General features: G+C 40.7%; 1 protein-coding gene across 1 annotated transcript in view; it reads left to right on the top strand.

Annotated features, from left to right (window-relative positions):
* itga9 (integrin, alpha 9) overlaps positions 1 to 16,148 on the top strand; it is a 410,365-nt gene that overhangs the window by 84,264 nt on the left and 309,953 nt on the right. The window contains exons 7-9 of the mRNA XM_059971083.1: positions 994 to 1,079; positions 4,982 to 5,044; positions 14,299 to 14,436. Of these exons, the coding sequence (XP_059827066.1) occupies positions 994 to 1,079; positions 4,982 to 5,044; positions 14,299 to 14,436 (287 nt within the window). The remainder of the gene's footprint in view (positions 1 to 993; positions 1,080 to 4,981; positions 5,045 to 14,298; positions 14,437 to 16,148) is intronic.

Here is a 16,148-nt window from a genome sequence, read left to right as displayed (position 1 = left end):
ACTTGGAGTGTCAATCACACAAGGGAGTTTGTTACTGTTGCAGTCATCACTGAGACGTGATTGGAAAAAGGGCAGGGCTGTCAACTCAGAATTCTGGATTATAGAAGCTTTAGGTAAGAAAGGGAGTGGAGTGTAAAAAAGGAAGCCATTACTGCAGTCATGAGGAAAGACATCTTTAAAGGGTCTTTAGAGCATTGAGGTTGGAAAAAATATCAGGTAGTTTGTTTGATGTATACTACAGTTCTCCCAGATTCAAGGGGCAGAATATAAGGTATCCAGGTTTACTGATGTCATGAAGATAAGTAGAAAGGCATGTTATGATGTGGACACTGGAAATGAAAAGAGACATTGAATGAGTGGGTGAAATCTTGAGTTGAAAGTAGCAGAAGGGAAGTCAAGCACTTTGGTAAGAGGAATTAGAAGGTAGATTATATGGAAAGAGATGATGAATGAGTGAAGCACAGATGTATCCAGGTGTTCTCGTGCACGAATTGTGAAAGGACAGTGAGCAGGTGTGGCAAGGAGTGAGGAAGGCAAGGGACATATTGGAGTTTAGAAAGAGGGAGGTTTTGTTTGAAAGCAACACCCAAAAGTCTTGAGGAACTCAGCAGGCCAGGCAGCATCTATGAAAATTAATAAACAGTCAATGTTTTAAGCTAAGACCCTTCTAAAGAAACTTTGCACAGGGTGTAGTAAGATGTGAAATAATCTAGTGAATGGCAGGGCAAGCTTGAGGTACTGCTTGTACTTTCTTAGTTTCTTATGTTAGTCATAAGGTGATGGAAATAGGCCATTTGACCCGTGTTGAACTCTTCTGCATGTATGTTCTGAGTTCTAATCCCATTTCTCCAGCACAGTGAAGTTTTTGCAGTGCATTTCCTGAGAGTTGCTGTTAACTCTGACAAAATGGTATGGAGGTCTTTGAAACAATGGGCCATGGCAGCTCGAATCAGCTGGACTGCACATTTCTCATGCTCTTCTTTCTTCAACTAGGGTACTCAGTGGCTACAGGCCACTTCACACAACCCAGTTCTTTGGAGATCGTAGGAGGAGCTCCGCAAGATGGAGGTGTTGGAAAGGTACTGGTCCAAGGTTTTATAATCCATTTGATAGTCAGCTTTTACCATGTCATCACAGATGCCTGCATGATATACTGTATAAAGATTTAGTTCTAGAAGCATTAATCTTCCTCAAAAGCAACTGAGGTTGTGTAATATGGGAAGCAATTTATCAATGTTTATCTGCATAATTTTTTTATATAGTGTTGAGAGTTCTACTGGAATTAATAGTCTTGGAACATCTGGGCCCGATTCTTGAAGAGCTGCCACAAATAGAAAGCTTTCGAGTTGTGTTCAGTTAATTCCTACTTTTACAAGTTATTCTGGCAAATAATATTTTCCTTAATGTCAACAAGATGAAGGAAATGATTATCATCTTAAGGAAAAGTCGAACCATTCACACCTCCCTTTACATTGGACATTGCAAGCATTTTCAAACTCCTGGCAGTGCACATCTCTCACAACCTCTCATGGTCCCTGAACACATCCTACACAATCAAAAACGCTCACCAACGCCCCTATTTTTTTGAGGAGGCTGAAGAGAGTTGGATTTTGTACATCTATACTCATGTCATTCTGCAGATGCGCAGTAGAGAGCATCCAAACAAGCTGCGTTACTGCATGGTGCAGAAAATGCATTGTGGTGGATGGGATGCCACTACAGCTGATAGTCAAAACTTCCCAGTGCATCACTGGCTCCAGCCTACACGCCGTCAAGGACGATTTGTACAGAAAGGTGCCAGAAAAAGGCGTGTAACATCAGAAAGGATCTCATAAACCCTGCTCATGGACTGTTTGTCCCACTTCCATCAGAGAGGAGGCTACACAGCATTCCACACCAGTTCCACCAGACTCAAAAATAATAACTTTCCTCAAGCAGTAAGTCTGATCAATACCTCCAACCACTCTCCCCCACTACTTTATTATTTCCTGTCAGTCACCTCGTGTCTAGCATCACGTTATGAAAATATTCAATCTATGCTCATATGCTATCTTATGTATTTATATTTATTGTGTGTTTTGGTATTATTGTTGTGTTCTTTATCTTTTGTATTTTTCTTCATGCTACATCGGATCTGGAGTAACAATTATTTTTTTCTCCTTTACACCTGTGTACAGGAAATGACATGAAACAATCTTGAACCGTCAAGTCAAAGTTATTTCTGGTGTTGACCCTGTTAGGCGCGCTCTAACATAAAACCAAATTGAGCTGTAGATTAATAGTGTGATTTGTTGATAATTTTGAAGATAGATCTCATTGTGCTGCGCCTTTTGGAATGTTTATGAAATTAATTTACTGCCTACATTTGGAACAAATCCATCAATTAGAAAGACTTTAATGCTAATTGAGGGAGAGGGAGTTAGCCAGACTAATCTCAGATTCCAGTTTAGTTTCATGCCCCTGCAATGCACTGCTCTTCAAATACACCTTGAAATATTTTAAACGTGTCGAAGGTGTCTGCATTGACACTGCAATTCTACACTGCCATCGGAGGGAGCTTCCTCATGTCAGCCATTACTGTCTGGTTAAGTGCAGCATCCTGTCACAATACATGAAAACTATAGTAAACGGTCAGGAGAGCAGAGCAGGTCATTGGCTGCAGTCTACCATTGCTGCAGGACTTGTATGTGTCCAGGACAGAGATGGGGACAGAAAATATTGCAGACATTACCCACCCTGCAAACTGTCTCGTCCAAAAGCTCCCTTCCAGAAAGTGCCATGGGGTATTAGAGCAAAAACTTAACACCATCTTAAAAGTTTCTTTCCCCAGGCAGTTCATCTGATCAGCCATGTCAGTTAGCCACCCCGACCCCTCTGTTACCTCAGTCAATGCACTATAAACACTTGAAACTACTTTTTATACTGTTGTTTACATTGTAAAAATGTGCCAGTGTTTATGTATTCATATACACTTTATTCCATATCCATACCTTTACCTCTAACTTGATTTTTATATAATTCTTTATTCTCTCTAATAGCTCAATGTTTTTTTGTTGCATGTTGCACCACCACAACACAGCAAATTCCTAATACATGTAAAAGTATACGGTGTGGCGGCTCGCCCACGCGGCAAGTGAACTGGCTCCAGCAGTCGCGGGTGAGTCCACAGCCAGCGGCAACTGAGAGGGCTCTGAGTGCAGGGCAGACCTCGGCCTGGAAGCTGACATCACTTCTGCCCCGCAAAGAGAGGGGGATGCTGGGAGTGGGCACTTAAGTGCGTGCGGATTGAAACAGTAAACAGTTCAACCAGACCCTGCTCGACTCAGTGTGTTGCTTTCACTCATTGCGTATCAGCGCGACCACAACGGTGAATAAAGTTGATCCTTAATCCTTTCAGGCAGTAACTTCTTGATTCCTGTTTCCCTCTAGGTAAAAGCTTTTTTTCTTTCCTCTCCTTTAATCTTTTTACTATGAATAGATAATAATAATACTAAGTAATGATAATAGAGGTTGTCAAATGGAAAATTCTACAAGGCACTAGGAAGGTTCCCAGGTGATGTGCAGATCTCTGCACACAGACTGTTCCGAGAAGTTACATCACATAGAAACAGAAATTTAAGAGGAGACACACTTCTAAATCTTCACTGATAAAAATCTAACACCAAAACAAGTCTACAAGGCTGATTGTTTTTATACCTTATATAAAACCTTTTTAAAAAAAAAAGTACAGATAAAAACAAAGCCTGGTAGGTGGAGACTGAACCCCTGCCGCTGTTTGTTGTTGTTCAATGGCTGATTCAGCGATTCTCCCAATGCTGCTCTGCTGATTTTGTTAGCCTGCGCACATTGTATTCTCTTTGTATTAATGGTATGTAACATGTTTTTACTTTCAGATACATATGTATGATGAACAAAGGCACATAAATTCAGAGTCAGAAATGGTGATCCTAAGCTATCTCATTATGTTATCCAAACTTTAAAAAAATCCAAAATACTTCTGCCCCCGAGTATTTTGGATAAAGGGTACTCAACCTGTTCAATAAATAAGTGAGAATACTAATACATAATGCCAATTAAGATCAATGTTTGTTTTCCTATTTACTGTCTTGGCCTTCCCTGATTTTAGATTCTTCATTTAGCTCCACTGTCAGACACAGGATACAAGGAAAATCACCCTGGTTTATCCAGTCCATAGCCACAACTTTCCAGTTGTTGGAACGTTCTGAATTGCTGATGGACATAGAACATTACTGTACCGTACATGATGTTGTGCCAACCTTTTGACCTACTCTAAATCAATCTAATCCTTCCCTCCCACACACATCATTTTTCTATCATAGATATTTAGAGTAAATGTTTCATCCTTTGCCTAAGGATCACCCACTATAAATACATGCTGGGAAAATAATTGTTTACTCTGTCTTCCACTCACTGATTAAGACTTATTTCAAGAAAATTTGAATGGCTACTTATGCTATTTTCTGCTTTAAAACAGATGATGCTGCAGATGCCCAGTATCAGATTTATGTTGACATTTCAGACCAGTAATCCTTTTTCAGAATATTATCCTGGAAAACTGTATCTACTCTTGCCATAGACACTGCTTGATCTGCAGAATGTCCCCTGCAATATCAGTTTTTATCCCATTATACCAATTCTATCATTTTTTAATAGACTTCTATAAAGCTTTTGTCCATAGGATTTATACAGAAAAAAAGAATCTGCACGATTAGTGTTCTGGATGGGAACATGCCTATGTTAAAGTCAGAGTTGATACTAATCTACTGTATGTTTCAGAGAAATGAAACATTTTGTGTCAAAAGTTATGTTGAGTCCTACCATGAAATGTATACATTATGAAAAATTATATTTTGACACTTTGTCATTCAGTTGTCTCTCTCATGGCTTGGGAGTAATGTTTATAATACCACCAATTTGCTTAATGTTAGTATAATCTAATACATTATCATTTCCTTTTTAGGTGTACATATTTAAAATTGATGTAGATAAACTCTCAACAGTGTCCACTTTGCCAGGAAAAGAGGTCAGTTTTGTAAATAGTTGATTTTTCTTCTGTCACTTTCATTCCCTTCTCAACAGTAACGGAGAGAAGGCCCTTGACTATTCTGTCACTTGTACTTGTTTGATTCTCCTCCTGGATCTGTGAGAGTACTGTGTGTGAAGAGCTGGTTATTACACCTACTTATTAGGTAGCTCTATCAGCCTGCCTTGCTGATTGTAGTGATAATCATCTCCTACTGGCTCTCATAAAGCCAACAAGTATAGGAGATCAGATTTAATCAAGTCTGCTGTAGTGTTTTGTTGAAACAGGTTCAATGAGAGTAAGACTTGTCTTTTTTAACAGAACTTTTCATGTTGTTGCATCTCAATGCACAGTACTAGGGGTCCTTGAACCTTTTCTGTCATCCAATAACATCAGTGCTGATCTTTTTCTGAACCTGAATTCCATATTCTTACCTTGATTTTATACCTCCTAGTGCCTGAACTCAACAAAAATCCAGCAGCCCCTGTTTCAGATCTCTATTTTGTGTGAAGTTGTGCAGAATGTCTTCACTCTAAAAGGTTACCCTCCTTGTTCTGGTACTCAAGGCAGAAGTAATGTTTCTTTCTTATCTACATTTTAACAATCTTAGTTTTCAAGATGATTATCATACTGTTATCTTCCATTATCAAAGGACTGAAAATCTACCTTCCTGATTTGTATTTGGTAATATATATGTACTTTGATAATAAATTTTACATTGAACTTTTGAAGGACTGTGTGTTTACACACAAATTTCAACCTCTTGGAATGACGTGTCACACTCATACATACGGTAAAGTTTGAAGCTAACAGTCAAACCACATGGTGGTCATAGTATCCTGTCATCCTCCCAGAGTCGCCATGTTATTCCAACTGCACTTTTCAGTGATGCCAGGTGTTTATCTTAGCCAAAATTTTAAGGAACAGAGGCACAAAGCCATCTAGTTCTAAAGAATTGCAAAAAGCTCAGGCTGCACCCTTTTATCTCCTTGGTTGTAACTTTTGAAATTGATTTGCTGTGTCCTCTGTTGTGCACTCTCTTTGGATTATGGTTTCAGTTATAGAACAGGAACTGTTGTAGGCACTCGGGGTTTCGCAGCATTTACAGAAAAAGGAGCAGCCTTCATGTCCTTTGTCAGAGAGGAAAGGAGGATGGTTTAAGTGATAGTGAAGAAATGGGGAGGGATGGATTGGAGGAAGGGTACATCTGGGAGAGGCTTTGTGGATGTGTTTTATAAATCAGTCAATTTCTGGGTTCATGGGGTCAGACAAGGAAGTACAAGAAGTTGTAAAATGTAGGCATGTCGGGCATACTAAGAGGCCAGACTGTGCTAATGCAGAGCTAAAACTTAAGTTGTTGAGCATTAGAAGTGACCATTTCTGATATAGCAGTATCAGTGGCTGGGACAGAAGATGTCATGATATTGGTGATGAGTAGCACTAGGCCAAGACCAGAACAATTATGGGCTCAGTGGTCTCAGTTAGCAGTAGTTTGCCAAGCCCAAATGTAAGGGCATTTTCACAATTGTTCTGTGTGGGCTTTTCAGGCTGAGGCGATGTTTAATAGCTTGTCCCTAGTTACGCATTGAGAAGATGGTTGTAAGCTATCTCCTTAAACCACTGCAGTTCTTTGGGTGTGGGTATACCCTTCATGTTATTAGGGAGAGAGTTCTAATATCTCGATCCAGTGACGGTCAGAGAACAGAGGTGTATGCTCAGTGGCCACTTTATTAGGTACACCTGCTCATTAATGCAAATATCTAATCAGTCAGTCATGTGGCTGCAACTCAATGCATGGAAGTATGCGGGCACGGTCAAGAGATTCATTTGTTGTACAGACCAAACATCAGAATCGGGAAAAAAATGTGATCTAAGTGACTTTGACCATGGGATAGTTGTTGGTGCCAGATGGGCTGATTTGAGTATCTCGTGGGATTTTCATACACAACAGTCTCTAGAGCAGAGATTCCCAACCTGGGGTCCACGTATCCTTCAGTTAATGGCAGGGATCCATGGCATATAAAAAGGTTGGGAACCCATGTTCTAGAGTTTACAGAGAATGGTGCAAGAAACAAAAACATGGTTTGTAATTGGGAGGGTAGCTTCTTGGTGATGGTGTTCATATGCCTTTGTCCTTGTGTCTGGTTGAGGTTGCAAGGTGCTGTCTAAAGAGTCATCTTGGGTTATTGGAATTCATCCTGTACGTGGTTCAGACCGCATCGGTGGCGGAAAGAATGGTTGTGGATGGTCTGCTTATCAAGTGTCCTGCATAGTGTTGAGGTTCTTGAATGTAGTCAAAGCTGCAATGAATTCAGCAAGTGGAGACCATTCCATCACACTTCTGACTTCAGAGAGTTGGGAAGTCAGTTACTTACGATGGGGTTCCCAGCCTCTGGCTTGCTCTGGTATATATGGTTATTCCAGTTCAATCAGTTTCCATATTTTTCATGCAATACAGAATGTGTAGAACAGGGTCATTCAACTTTATCAAAGTCTATGCTAGTTTTGAAGCAATCCCGTTGCCTTCCTATTGTTGTGTACTTTTCTCTCTCAGGCACACCCTGTTTATCCTCCCACTGCACAGTTTCACTAGGATTAATTTACAGTAGCTGAATGTCCCATCGGTTAACTCAGATCTGCGATATGGGAGGAAATTGGAGCACTTAGAGGAAGCCTACAGGGTTACTGACTGTAAAAGCTTCTGTAGAGAAAAAGATTAGATTTGCCACTTTCAGGGAACAAAGGACAGAAGGGCCAAAGTAAGGAAATGCTGGCTGTGAATTTTGTGTCAGTGTGGGGCAGTTACTGGAGGGTATGCTGTGGGACAATTTATTTGCATTTGGAAAGATGGATTTGTGTATTGGAAATCATGCTTCATGAATTTCAATTTTTGTTTGAAGAGATGACCAAGAGGATGAAAGAGGATAGGGCAGGGCAGTAGATGTTGTTGATATGGACTATTGCATCAGTGCTGGGTCCTCATTTGTCATCTATATTAGTGATTTGCTTGGTAATGCAAGTGGCATGATTGATAAGTTTACAGGTGAGACCAGACTGAGTTGTACCACAGACAGTGAAGAGGTTGGTGAAGATCACAAGACCTACATTAATGGTGAAAGAGGGCAAGAGAACAGTGGAAGGAATTTAACTCACCCAAGGTCAAAGTGATGCATTTTAGGAAGTTATATTAATGCAGGGCATACACAGTGAGTGATGAAAGTACATAGTGGTGACACTCAAAGTGGTGATGCAGGTAGACAGGGTGGTGAGGAACCTACAGAATGCTCGCTTTTAGAATCAGAATCAGGCTTAATATCACTGGCAGGTGTTGTGAAATTTGTTGTTTTGTGGCAGCTGTACAATGCAATGCATAATAAGAATTGAGTTACAGTAAGTATGTATATAATAATTACATATGTATTAAGTAGTTAAAATAAATAAATAGTGCAAAAATAGAAATAAAAAGTAGTGAGGTAGTGTTAATGGCTTTGATGTCCACTCAGAAATCTGATGGCAGAGGGGAAGAAGCTGTTCCTGAATCATTGAGTGTGTGTCTTCAGGCTTCTGTACCTCCCTTCTGATGGTGGCAATGAGAAGAGGGTATGTCCTGGGAGATGGAGGTCCTTAATGATGGACGCTGCCTTTTTGAGGCATCGGTCTCTGGATTCTATGGAAGCTAGTGCTCATGATGGAGCTGACTAAATTTACAACTTCCAGCAACTAATTTCAATCCTGTGCAGTAGCACTCACCAGTCAGTGATGCAGCCAGTTAAAATGCTCTTCATGGTGCATCTGTAGAAATTTGCGAGTGTCTTTGGTGATATACCAAATCTCCTCAAACTCCTAATGAAACATAGTCACCGTCATGCCTTCACTGTAGCTGCACTGATATGTTAGATCAAGTTTAGGTTCTCAGAGATATTGACACCCAAGAACAACTTCCAACTTTTCTACTTCTGATCCCTCAACGAGGACTGGTGTGTGTTCCCTCATCTTACACTTTTCGAAGTTTACAATTAGTTCTTTGGTTCTACTGTCGAGTGCAAGGTGGTTGTTGCTGTGACACCACTCAACTAGCTGCTATATCTTGCTCCTGTACACCCTCTCATCACCATTTGAAATTCTGCCATCAATAGTTGTATTATCAGCAAATTTTCAGTTTGATTGTCAGTGAGGTGGAGATGTTATTTCTGATCCACACAGATTGTGACCTTCTGGTTGGGAAGTCAAGGATCTAGTTGCCGAGGGAGGTACAGAGGCCCAGGTACTGGAGCTTTTTGATTAGAATTGTAGGAGTGATTGTGTTAAACAGTGAACTATAGTCAATAGACAGCATCCTGACATGGGTATATGTATTGTCCATGTGGTCCAAAGCTGCATGAAGATCCAATGAGATCACATCCACCATAGACCTACACCGATAGGCAAATTGCAGTGGGTCCAGCTCCTTGCTGAGACAGTAGTTAATTCTAGCCATAACCAACCTCTCAAGGTACTTCATAACCTTAGATGTGAGTGCTACTGGACGATAGTCATTAAGGAAGCTCACCCTGTTCTTCTTGGATACTAGTTCAATTGCTGACCTTTTGAAACATGAGGAAACTTCCAACTTTAGCACTTAATGCAAGAGAATTGGGATTTCACGTCACATTTGAACAGACGTAGGCTGGGCTGCGTAGAATATTATGTTCAGTATGGGTCACCACCCTAGAAGAGGATTATGATTAAGTTAGAGAAAATGTAGAAAAGATTCATGAGGATGTTGCCAGGATTGGAGACACTGAGTTATAAAGAGATTGGATAGGCTAGTCAGTTATCCTTGGAGTAAAAGAGGCTGAGTGGTGACGTGGTAGAGGTATCATAAAATAATGAAAGGCATTGACAAGTTTCAAAGCCAGTGTTTGTTTCACATTGTAGCTTGTCCAAAACTAGACTGCACAGGTTTAAGGTGAGGAGAAGGTTTAAAGGGAGTCCTTCACACACATAGAAGTTGGTATCTAGAATGAGCTTGCTGAAGAGATGGTAGAGGTAGGAACAGTAACAATATGAGCGAGGCTTAGAGGGATATGCAATTAATTCAAACAAGTATAGGTAGGCATGACGGTGAACGTAGATACACTGGGCCGGAGGGCCTGTTTCTATGCTGTGTAGTTCTATGGCTTTTAATAGGCTGGAGTACATAATCATGTCCTTCCTACAGTGTTATGATCAGAACCTCAAGTTTGGCCAAACCTGTATTTTGTAACATCCCAATATTTGTATTGTTTCCCCCACCTATGAAGGCATGGATGCCTTATGCCTTTTTCAACACCCTAGTTACCTGTGCTGCCACTTTTAGGGAACTGTGGACTTGTCCCGATGTCTCTTGCTTCATCGAGATTATTTAGTGTCCTACCATTTATTGATATGACCTATCCCTATTTGCCTTCACAAAATGCAGCTTGTTGGGATTAAATTTCAGTCAGCATTGCTCTGCCCTACTCTCCATCTGATCCATATTCTGCTCTTGCTTTGGACAATCTAATTTACTGTCCTCACCACCATTGGTTTTTGTGTTCTGCAGGCTGTCAGGACCTCCTACATCCAACTCACTAAAAATATCGCAAACGACAAAGGTCCCAGCACCAATCCTTGTGTAACATCACTGGTTGCAGAAGTCCAAAGAGAAAAGTATCCCCACTTCACACTGAATACTTCCTTTATCATGACAGGCTTTGTGAAAAACCTTGCAAAAGTCCATGCAGACAAATTCCAATACCTTGCCTTCATCAGTCCTCTCAGTGGCTTAAAGCCTGAATCAAGTTTGTGCAATAGAATTTCTCCTACATAAAACCAGAAGACTGAGTGGTGACCTTACAGAGGAGTGTAAAATCATGAGCGGTGCAGTTAAGGTGAATGACCTCCCTCTTTTTCCCAGGTTTGAGGAATCAAGGACAGTTGGACAGGTGCATAGGTAGGAAAGGTCAAATGAGGGTAATGGGACTACTTTGCTTATTGATGCAGCTATAAAGAAGGCAAGACAGTAGTTAGATTTCATTAGGAGTTTGAAGAGATTTGGATTGCCACCTAAAACACTCAAAAACTTCTGTAGATGTACCATGGGAAGCATTCTGACAGGCTATATCACTTTCTGGTATTGCGGGGGGGGGGGGGGGTGCTACTGCACAAGGGCTGAAAGAAGGTACAGAAAGGTGTAAAATTATTCAACTCCTTGGGTATTAGCCTCCATAGTACCCAAGACGTTTTCAAGGACTGTGCCTCAGAAAGGTGATGTCCATTATTAAGGACCCCCACTACCCAGGACATGCCCTCTTCTCATTGTCACCATCAGGCAGGAGGAGCTAAGCCTGAAGGCACACACTCAATAATTCAGGAGCAGCTTCTTCCCCTCTGCCATAGGTTTCCTAGATGGAAATTGAACCCATGAACACTACATCACTTTTTTTAAAAGTATATATTATTTCTGATTTTGCACTATTTTTAAGCTATTCAATATACATATATATGCTTACTGCAATTTATTTATTTTTTCTTCTACATTATGTATTGCATTTTACTACTGCTGCTAAGTTAACGACACATGCCGGTGATAATAAACCTGATTCTGATTCTGACTTTGGATAAGCATCTTTGTCAGTATGCACCAGTTGGGCTGAAAGGCCTGTTTCTGTGGTGTATGAAATTTTTTCATTGTGCATGTTGACCTCTGGTTGGTTGTTCTCCCCTTGAGGGTGGTCTGCAACTATTTTGAGCCATCCCTGACTGTGGCACCGGAGAGGAAACATACCACCCTGGGGTCTTCTCGGAGGCACAGGGGTGCATGTCTGTCACTCACTATCAAATCCTCTACTTTTGCTGCTTGGTTAAATAACTTCCTCCACAGCATGGGATGTCAAGTGATGTGTTGATCTTTATAGCGATAGGTTTAAGCACAGGAGCAGAAATGGCTTTCTGTAATTATACAGGGCCTTGGTGAGATCATGCATTGCGTATTATGTGTATCAATCACCTCACTCAAAGGAAGGATATTCTTCCTGCAGAGGAGTGCAGCAAAGATTGACCAGACGGACTCTCATATGGGCAGGACTGACATCTGAAGAGAGATTTGTCATGAGCCCTATAGTGCAGAAGTATGCCTTTCAGCCTGACTCATGCATCTATATTCATCTCATTTTCTTGCATTTGGCCCATATTCTTCTCTTTCTTACCAATGTGCCTTTCTAAATTCTTTGTAAATGCTGTGAATGTACCTTTTTTTATACATTCCTTGACAGTGTGTGCCATAATCCCACCATCCTCGATGGGCAGCACGGTAGCATAGTGGTTAGTACAATGCCTTACAGTATGAGTGACCTGGGTTCAATTCCTGCCGCTGGCTGTAAAGAGTTTGTATGTTTGTATCATGATCACATGGGTTTCCTCCCACAGTCCAAAGATGTAGCAGTTGCTAGTTTAATTAGTCATTGTAAGTTGTGCCATGATTAGGCTAGGGTTAAATCGGGGGATTGTTGGACAGCATGGCTTACAGTTACAGTTGAGGCAACCTCTGCCCAAACGCGCTCTCTTATAGCAGGATTGGGATTTCTGTGTGCTTCCAGTGATGCAGTACACTGCTCAGTGCCAGGAGTCAAGCTGTTACCTCCCTAACTCTGTTACTTTTTGCTAGGCTGTAAGCTTAGAACTAGGAGAATGGACTGAGTATTGCTGTGCTCGCAGATTTTCTTTCTTAATCTATTTGGTTTTTTGCTTATTTTTAGCAGGAATACAGAATTAAACCTAATCTAAGCAGCCAAAATACAAAGGTATAGGACTTCTGTTGAGAGAGAACAGTGTGGCACAGATAGTAAACTGCTCCCTCTCAACCAGAGACTTGGTTTCAGTCTGACCTGTGTAGAGTTTGTACAGATTTATTTGATCATGTTGGTTTTCTTTGAGTGCCCTGGTTTTCTTCCATATCCCAAAGATGTGCAGATAGTTTAGTTCATTTGTCCATTGCAAATTTTACCTAGGTTGTTGGAAAGTGCTAGCATTTGGTGGGGAGGGGAAATTAATGAGAATGTGCAGAGAGTTTAAAAAAAAATGGGATTACGGTAGCATGTGTTGAAATGAGTGATTTATGGGAGCCTGTTTCTGTGCATGTCTCTCTGGCTTTTTGACTTTTGTGAGTCTTTGTACTGTCTCCTTTGCAAATTTGGCTCCATACATGAAGAAGGGTAAATGTAGAGGCAGTGCAGCATAAATTCATTAAATTTATTCCTGGTTTAAGGGGATTATGCTTGGAAGGCAGATGGAGGAAAAATCATCTTCTTCCCTAGGTATTGTAAGTGTGAGAGGTTGCAGAACATGCATGTTCGGGGGCAAATGGGCTTGACCATTTATGATGCAGATGAGAAACTCCATGAAGAATTTTGTGAAGAATTTGGGCATTCTGACTGAGAGGTCTGTGGATACCCAGTTGTTTCAAATGTTCACAGGTCAGAGTGATAAATTTTTAGACACGAAGGGAATCCAAGGGAACTGTGATTGGGAGGCAGTGTGAATCACTGCAAAGGATTGATGGGCGTTCTTAACTGCTTGCTTCTGTTTACGTGCTATTCACCTTAATGCATACTGTATGATTTAAAAGTGTGTTGTGATCAGCGACAAGATTCTGGAGATGCTGGAAGTCTTGAACAATGCACACAAACTGATGGAGGAACTGCAAGTCAGGCAGAACCTATGAAGGATAATGAACAATGTTTCAGCAGTCAACTGTTTGTCTGATGAGTTCCTCTAGTGGGGGGGGGGGGGTGTGTGTGTGATGGTCAGCCATTGATTGGCAGTGTGGATTCCAACAGTGAGCAAAAGCCACATTCAGCAGGTGCCTGATGCCTTTTTCTATATTTGAGCAGAATTTTACCTATTAGTTTCTAGCTTATGAGAAGCCTTTATCTATCATGAGTGTTGAGATGTATGCTCTGTATGATTTTTAAAGTAATAATTTGAAATGCATGTATTTTCTGAAGTCGCACCTGTTTTATTAGAAATACTGAATTTGAAAAGTATACATGGGGGAACGTGTGTTTTAAAAAGGGAACCTGCTTCATTTAATCATTGATTTACCTACACTGGGTTTTTCATTAATTACATACAAACCCTGTGCTGAATATTGTTGATAAAAATCTCTGGGATTACGGTACTATTAGGTGGCTTCTCTTATACCACAGATTGCATTCATTCATATGAACACAACACATTTTGAATCTTTATTCTAGATGGGCTCGTATTTTGGCTCATCACTGTGTGCAGTTGACTTGAATGAAGATGGTTACTCAGATCTTCTAGTTGGAGCTCCTATGTCCACGCAAATAAGAGATGAGGGTCAAGTAACAGTTTTCATCAACAGAGGCAATGTAAGTATAACTTTTGTGAGCAATCTTGACGAGCAAAAGACCTATTGGGAGAAATCCAGTTTGATCTTCATCAGTCCTGACTTAATCCCTCAAGTGTTTGGCAAATGGATTGTACTTTTCAGAAACAGAGGAAAGTGTATTCCTTGTATGCAATGGATTTCTAGAGATTTGTTTGACTATTAATCTGGATAGTCTTGCATGGAGATTACCGTCTAACCATATAACAATTACAGCACGGAAACAGGCCATCTCGGCCCTTCTTGTCCATGCCGATGCTTACACTCACCTAGTCCCACTGGCCCACACTCAGCCCATAACCCTCCATTCCTTTTCTGTCCGTATACCTATCCAATTTTACTTTAAATGACAATACCGAACCTGCCTCTACCACTTCTATTGGAATCTCATTTCACACAGCTACCACTCTCTGAATAAAGGAATTCCCCCTCATGTTACCCTTAAACTTTTGCCCCTTAACTCTCAAATCATGTCCTCTTTTTTGAATCTTCCCTACTCTCGATGGAAAAAGCCTAACCACGTCAACTTGATCTATCCCCCTCATTATTTTAAATACCTCTATCAAGTCCCCCCTCAACCTTCTACGCTCCAAACAATAAAGACCTAACTTGTTCAACCTTTCCCTGTAACTTAGGTGCTGAAACCCAGGTAACATTCTAGTAAATCTTCTCTGTACTCTCTCTATTTTGTTGATATCTTTCCTATAATTTGGTGACCAGAACTGTACACAATACTCCAAATTCAGCCTTACCAATGCCTTATACAATTTTAACATTACATCCCAACTCCTATACTCAATGCTCTGATTTATAAAGGCCAGCATACCAAAAACTTTCTTCACCACCCTATCCACATGAGATTCCACCATCAGGAACTATGCAGCATTATTCCTAGATCACTCTGTTCTACTGCATTCTTCTACGCCCTACCATTTACAATGTATGTCCTATTTGGATTATTCCTACTAAAATGTAGCACCTCACATTTATCAGCATATTAAACTCCATTTGCCATTGTTCAGCCCACTCTTCTAACTGGCTTGAATCTCTCTGCAAGCTTTGAAAACCTGCTTCATTATCCACAACGCCTCCTACCTTAGTATCATATGCATACTTACTAATCCAATTTACCACCCCATCATCTGGATCATTAGTGTATATGACAAACAACATTGGACCCAGTACAGATCCCTGAGGCACACCACTAGTCACCGGCCTCCAACCTGACAAACAGTTATCCACCACTACTCTCTGGCATCTCCCATCCAGCCACTGTTGAACCCATTTTACTACTTCAACATTAATACCTAACGATTGATCCTTCCTAACTAACCTTCTGTGCAGAACCTTGTCAAAGGCCTTACTGAAGTCCATATAGACAATATCCACTGCTTTACCCTAATCAACTTTCCTCATAACCTCTTCAAAAAATTCAATAAGATTTGTCAAACATGACCTTCTACGCACAAATCCATGCTGACTATTCCTAATCAGACCCTGTCTATCCAGGTAATTATATATACCATCTCTAAGAATACTTTCCATTAATCTACCCACCACTGACGTCAAACTGACAGGCCTATAATTGCTAGGTTTACTCTTAGAACCCTTTTTAAACGATGGAACCACGTGAACAATATGCCAATCCTCCAGCACCATCCCCGTTTCTAATGACATTTGAAATATTTCTGTCAG

The sequence above is a fragment of the Hypanus sabinus genome, chromosome 1 (genome assembly GCF_030144855.1).
Source record: "Hypanus sabinus isolate sHypSab1 chromosome 1, sHypSab1.hap1, whole genome shotgun sequence".
Classification (NCBI taxonomy): domain Eukaryota; kingdom Metazoa; phylum Chordata; class Chondrichthyes; order Myliobatiformes; family Dasyatidae; genus Hypanus; species Hypanus sabinus.
The sequence above is the reverse complement of the archived record's forward strand: the minus strand, read 5'-3'. Positions and strand labels throughout refer to the sequence as shown.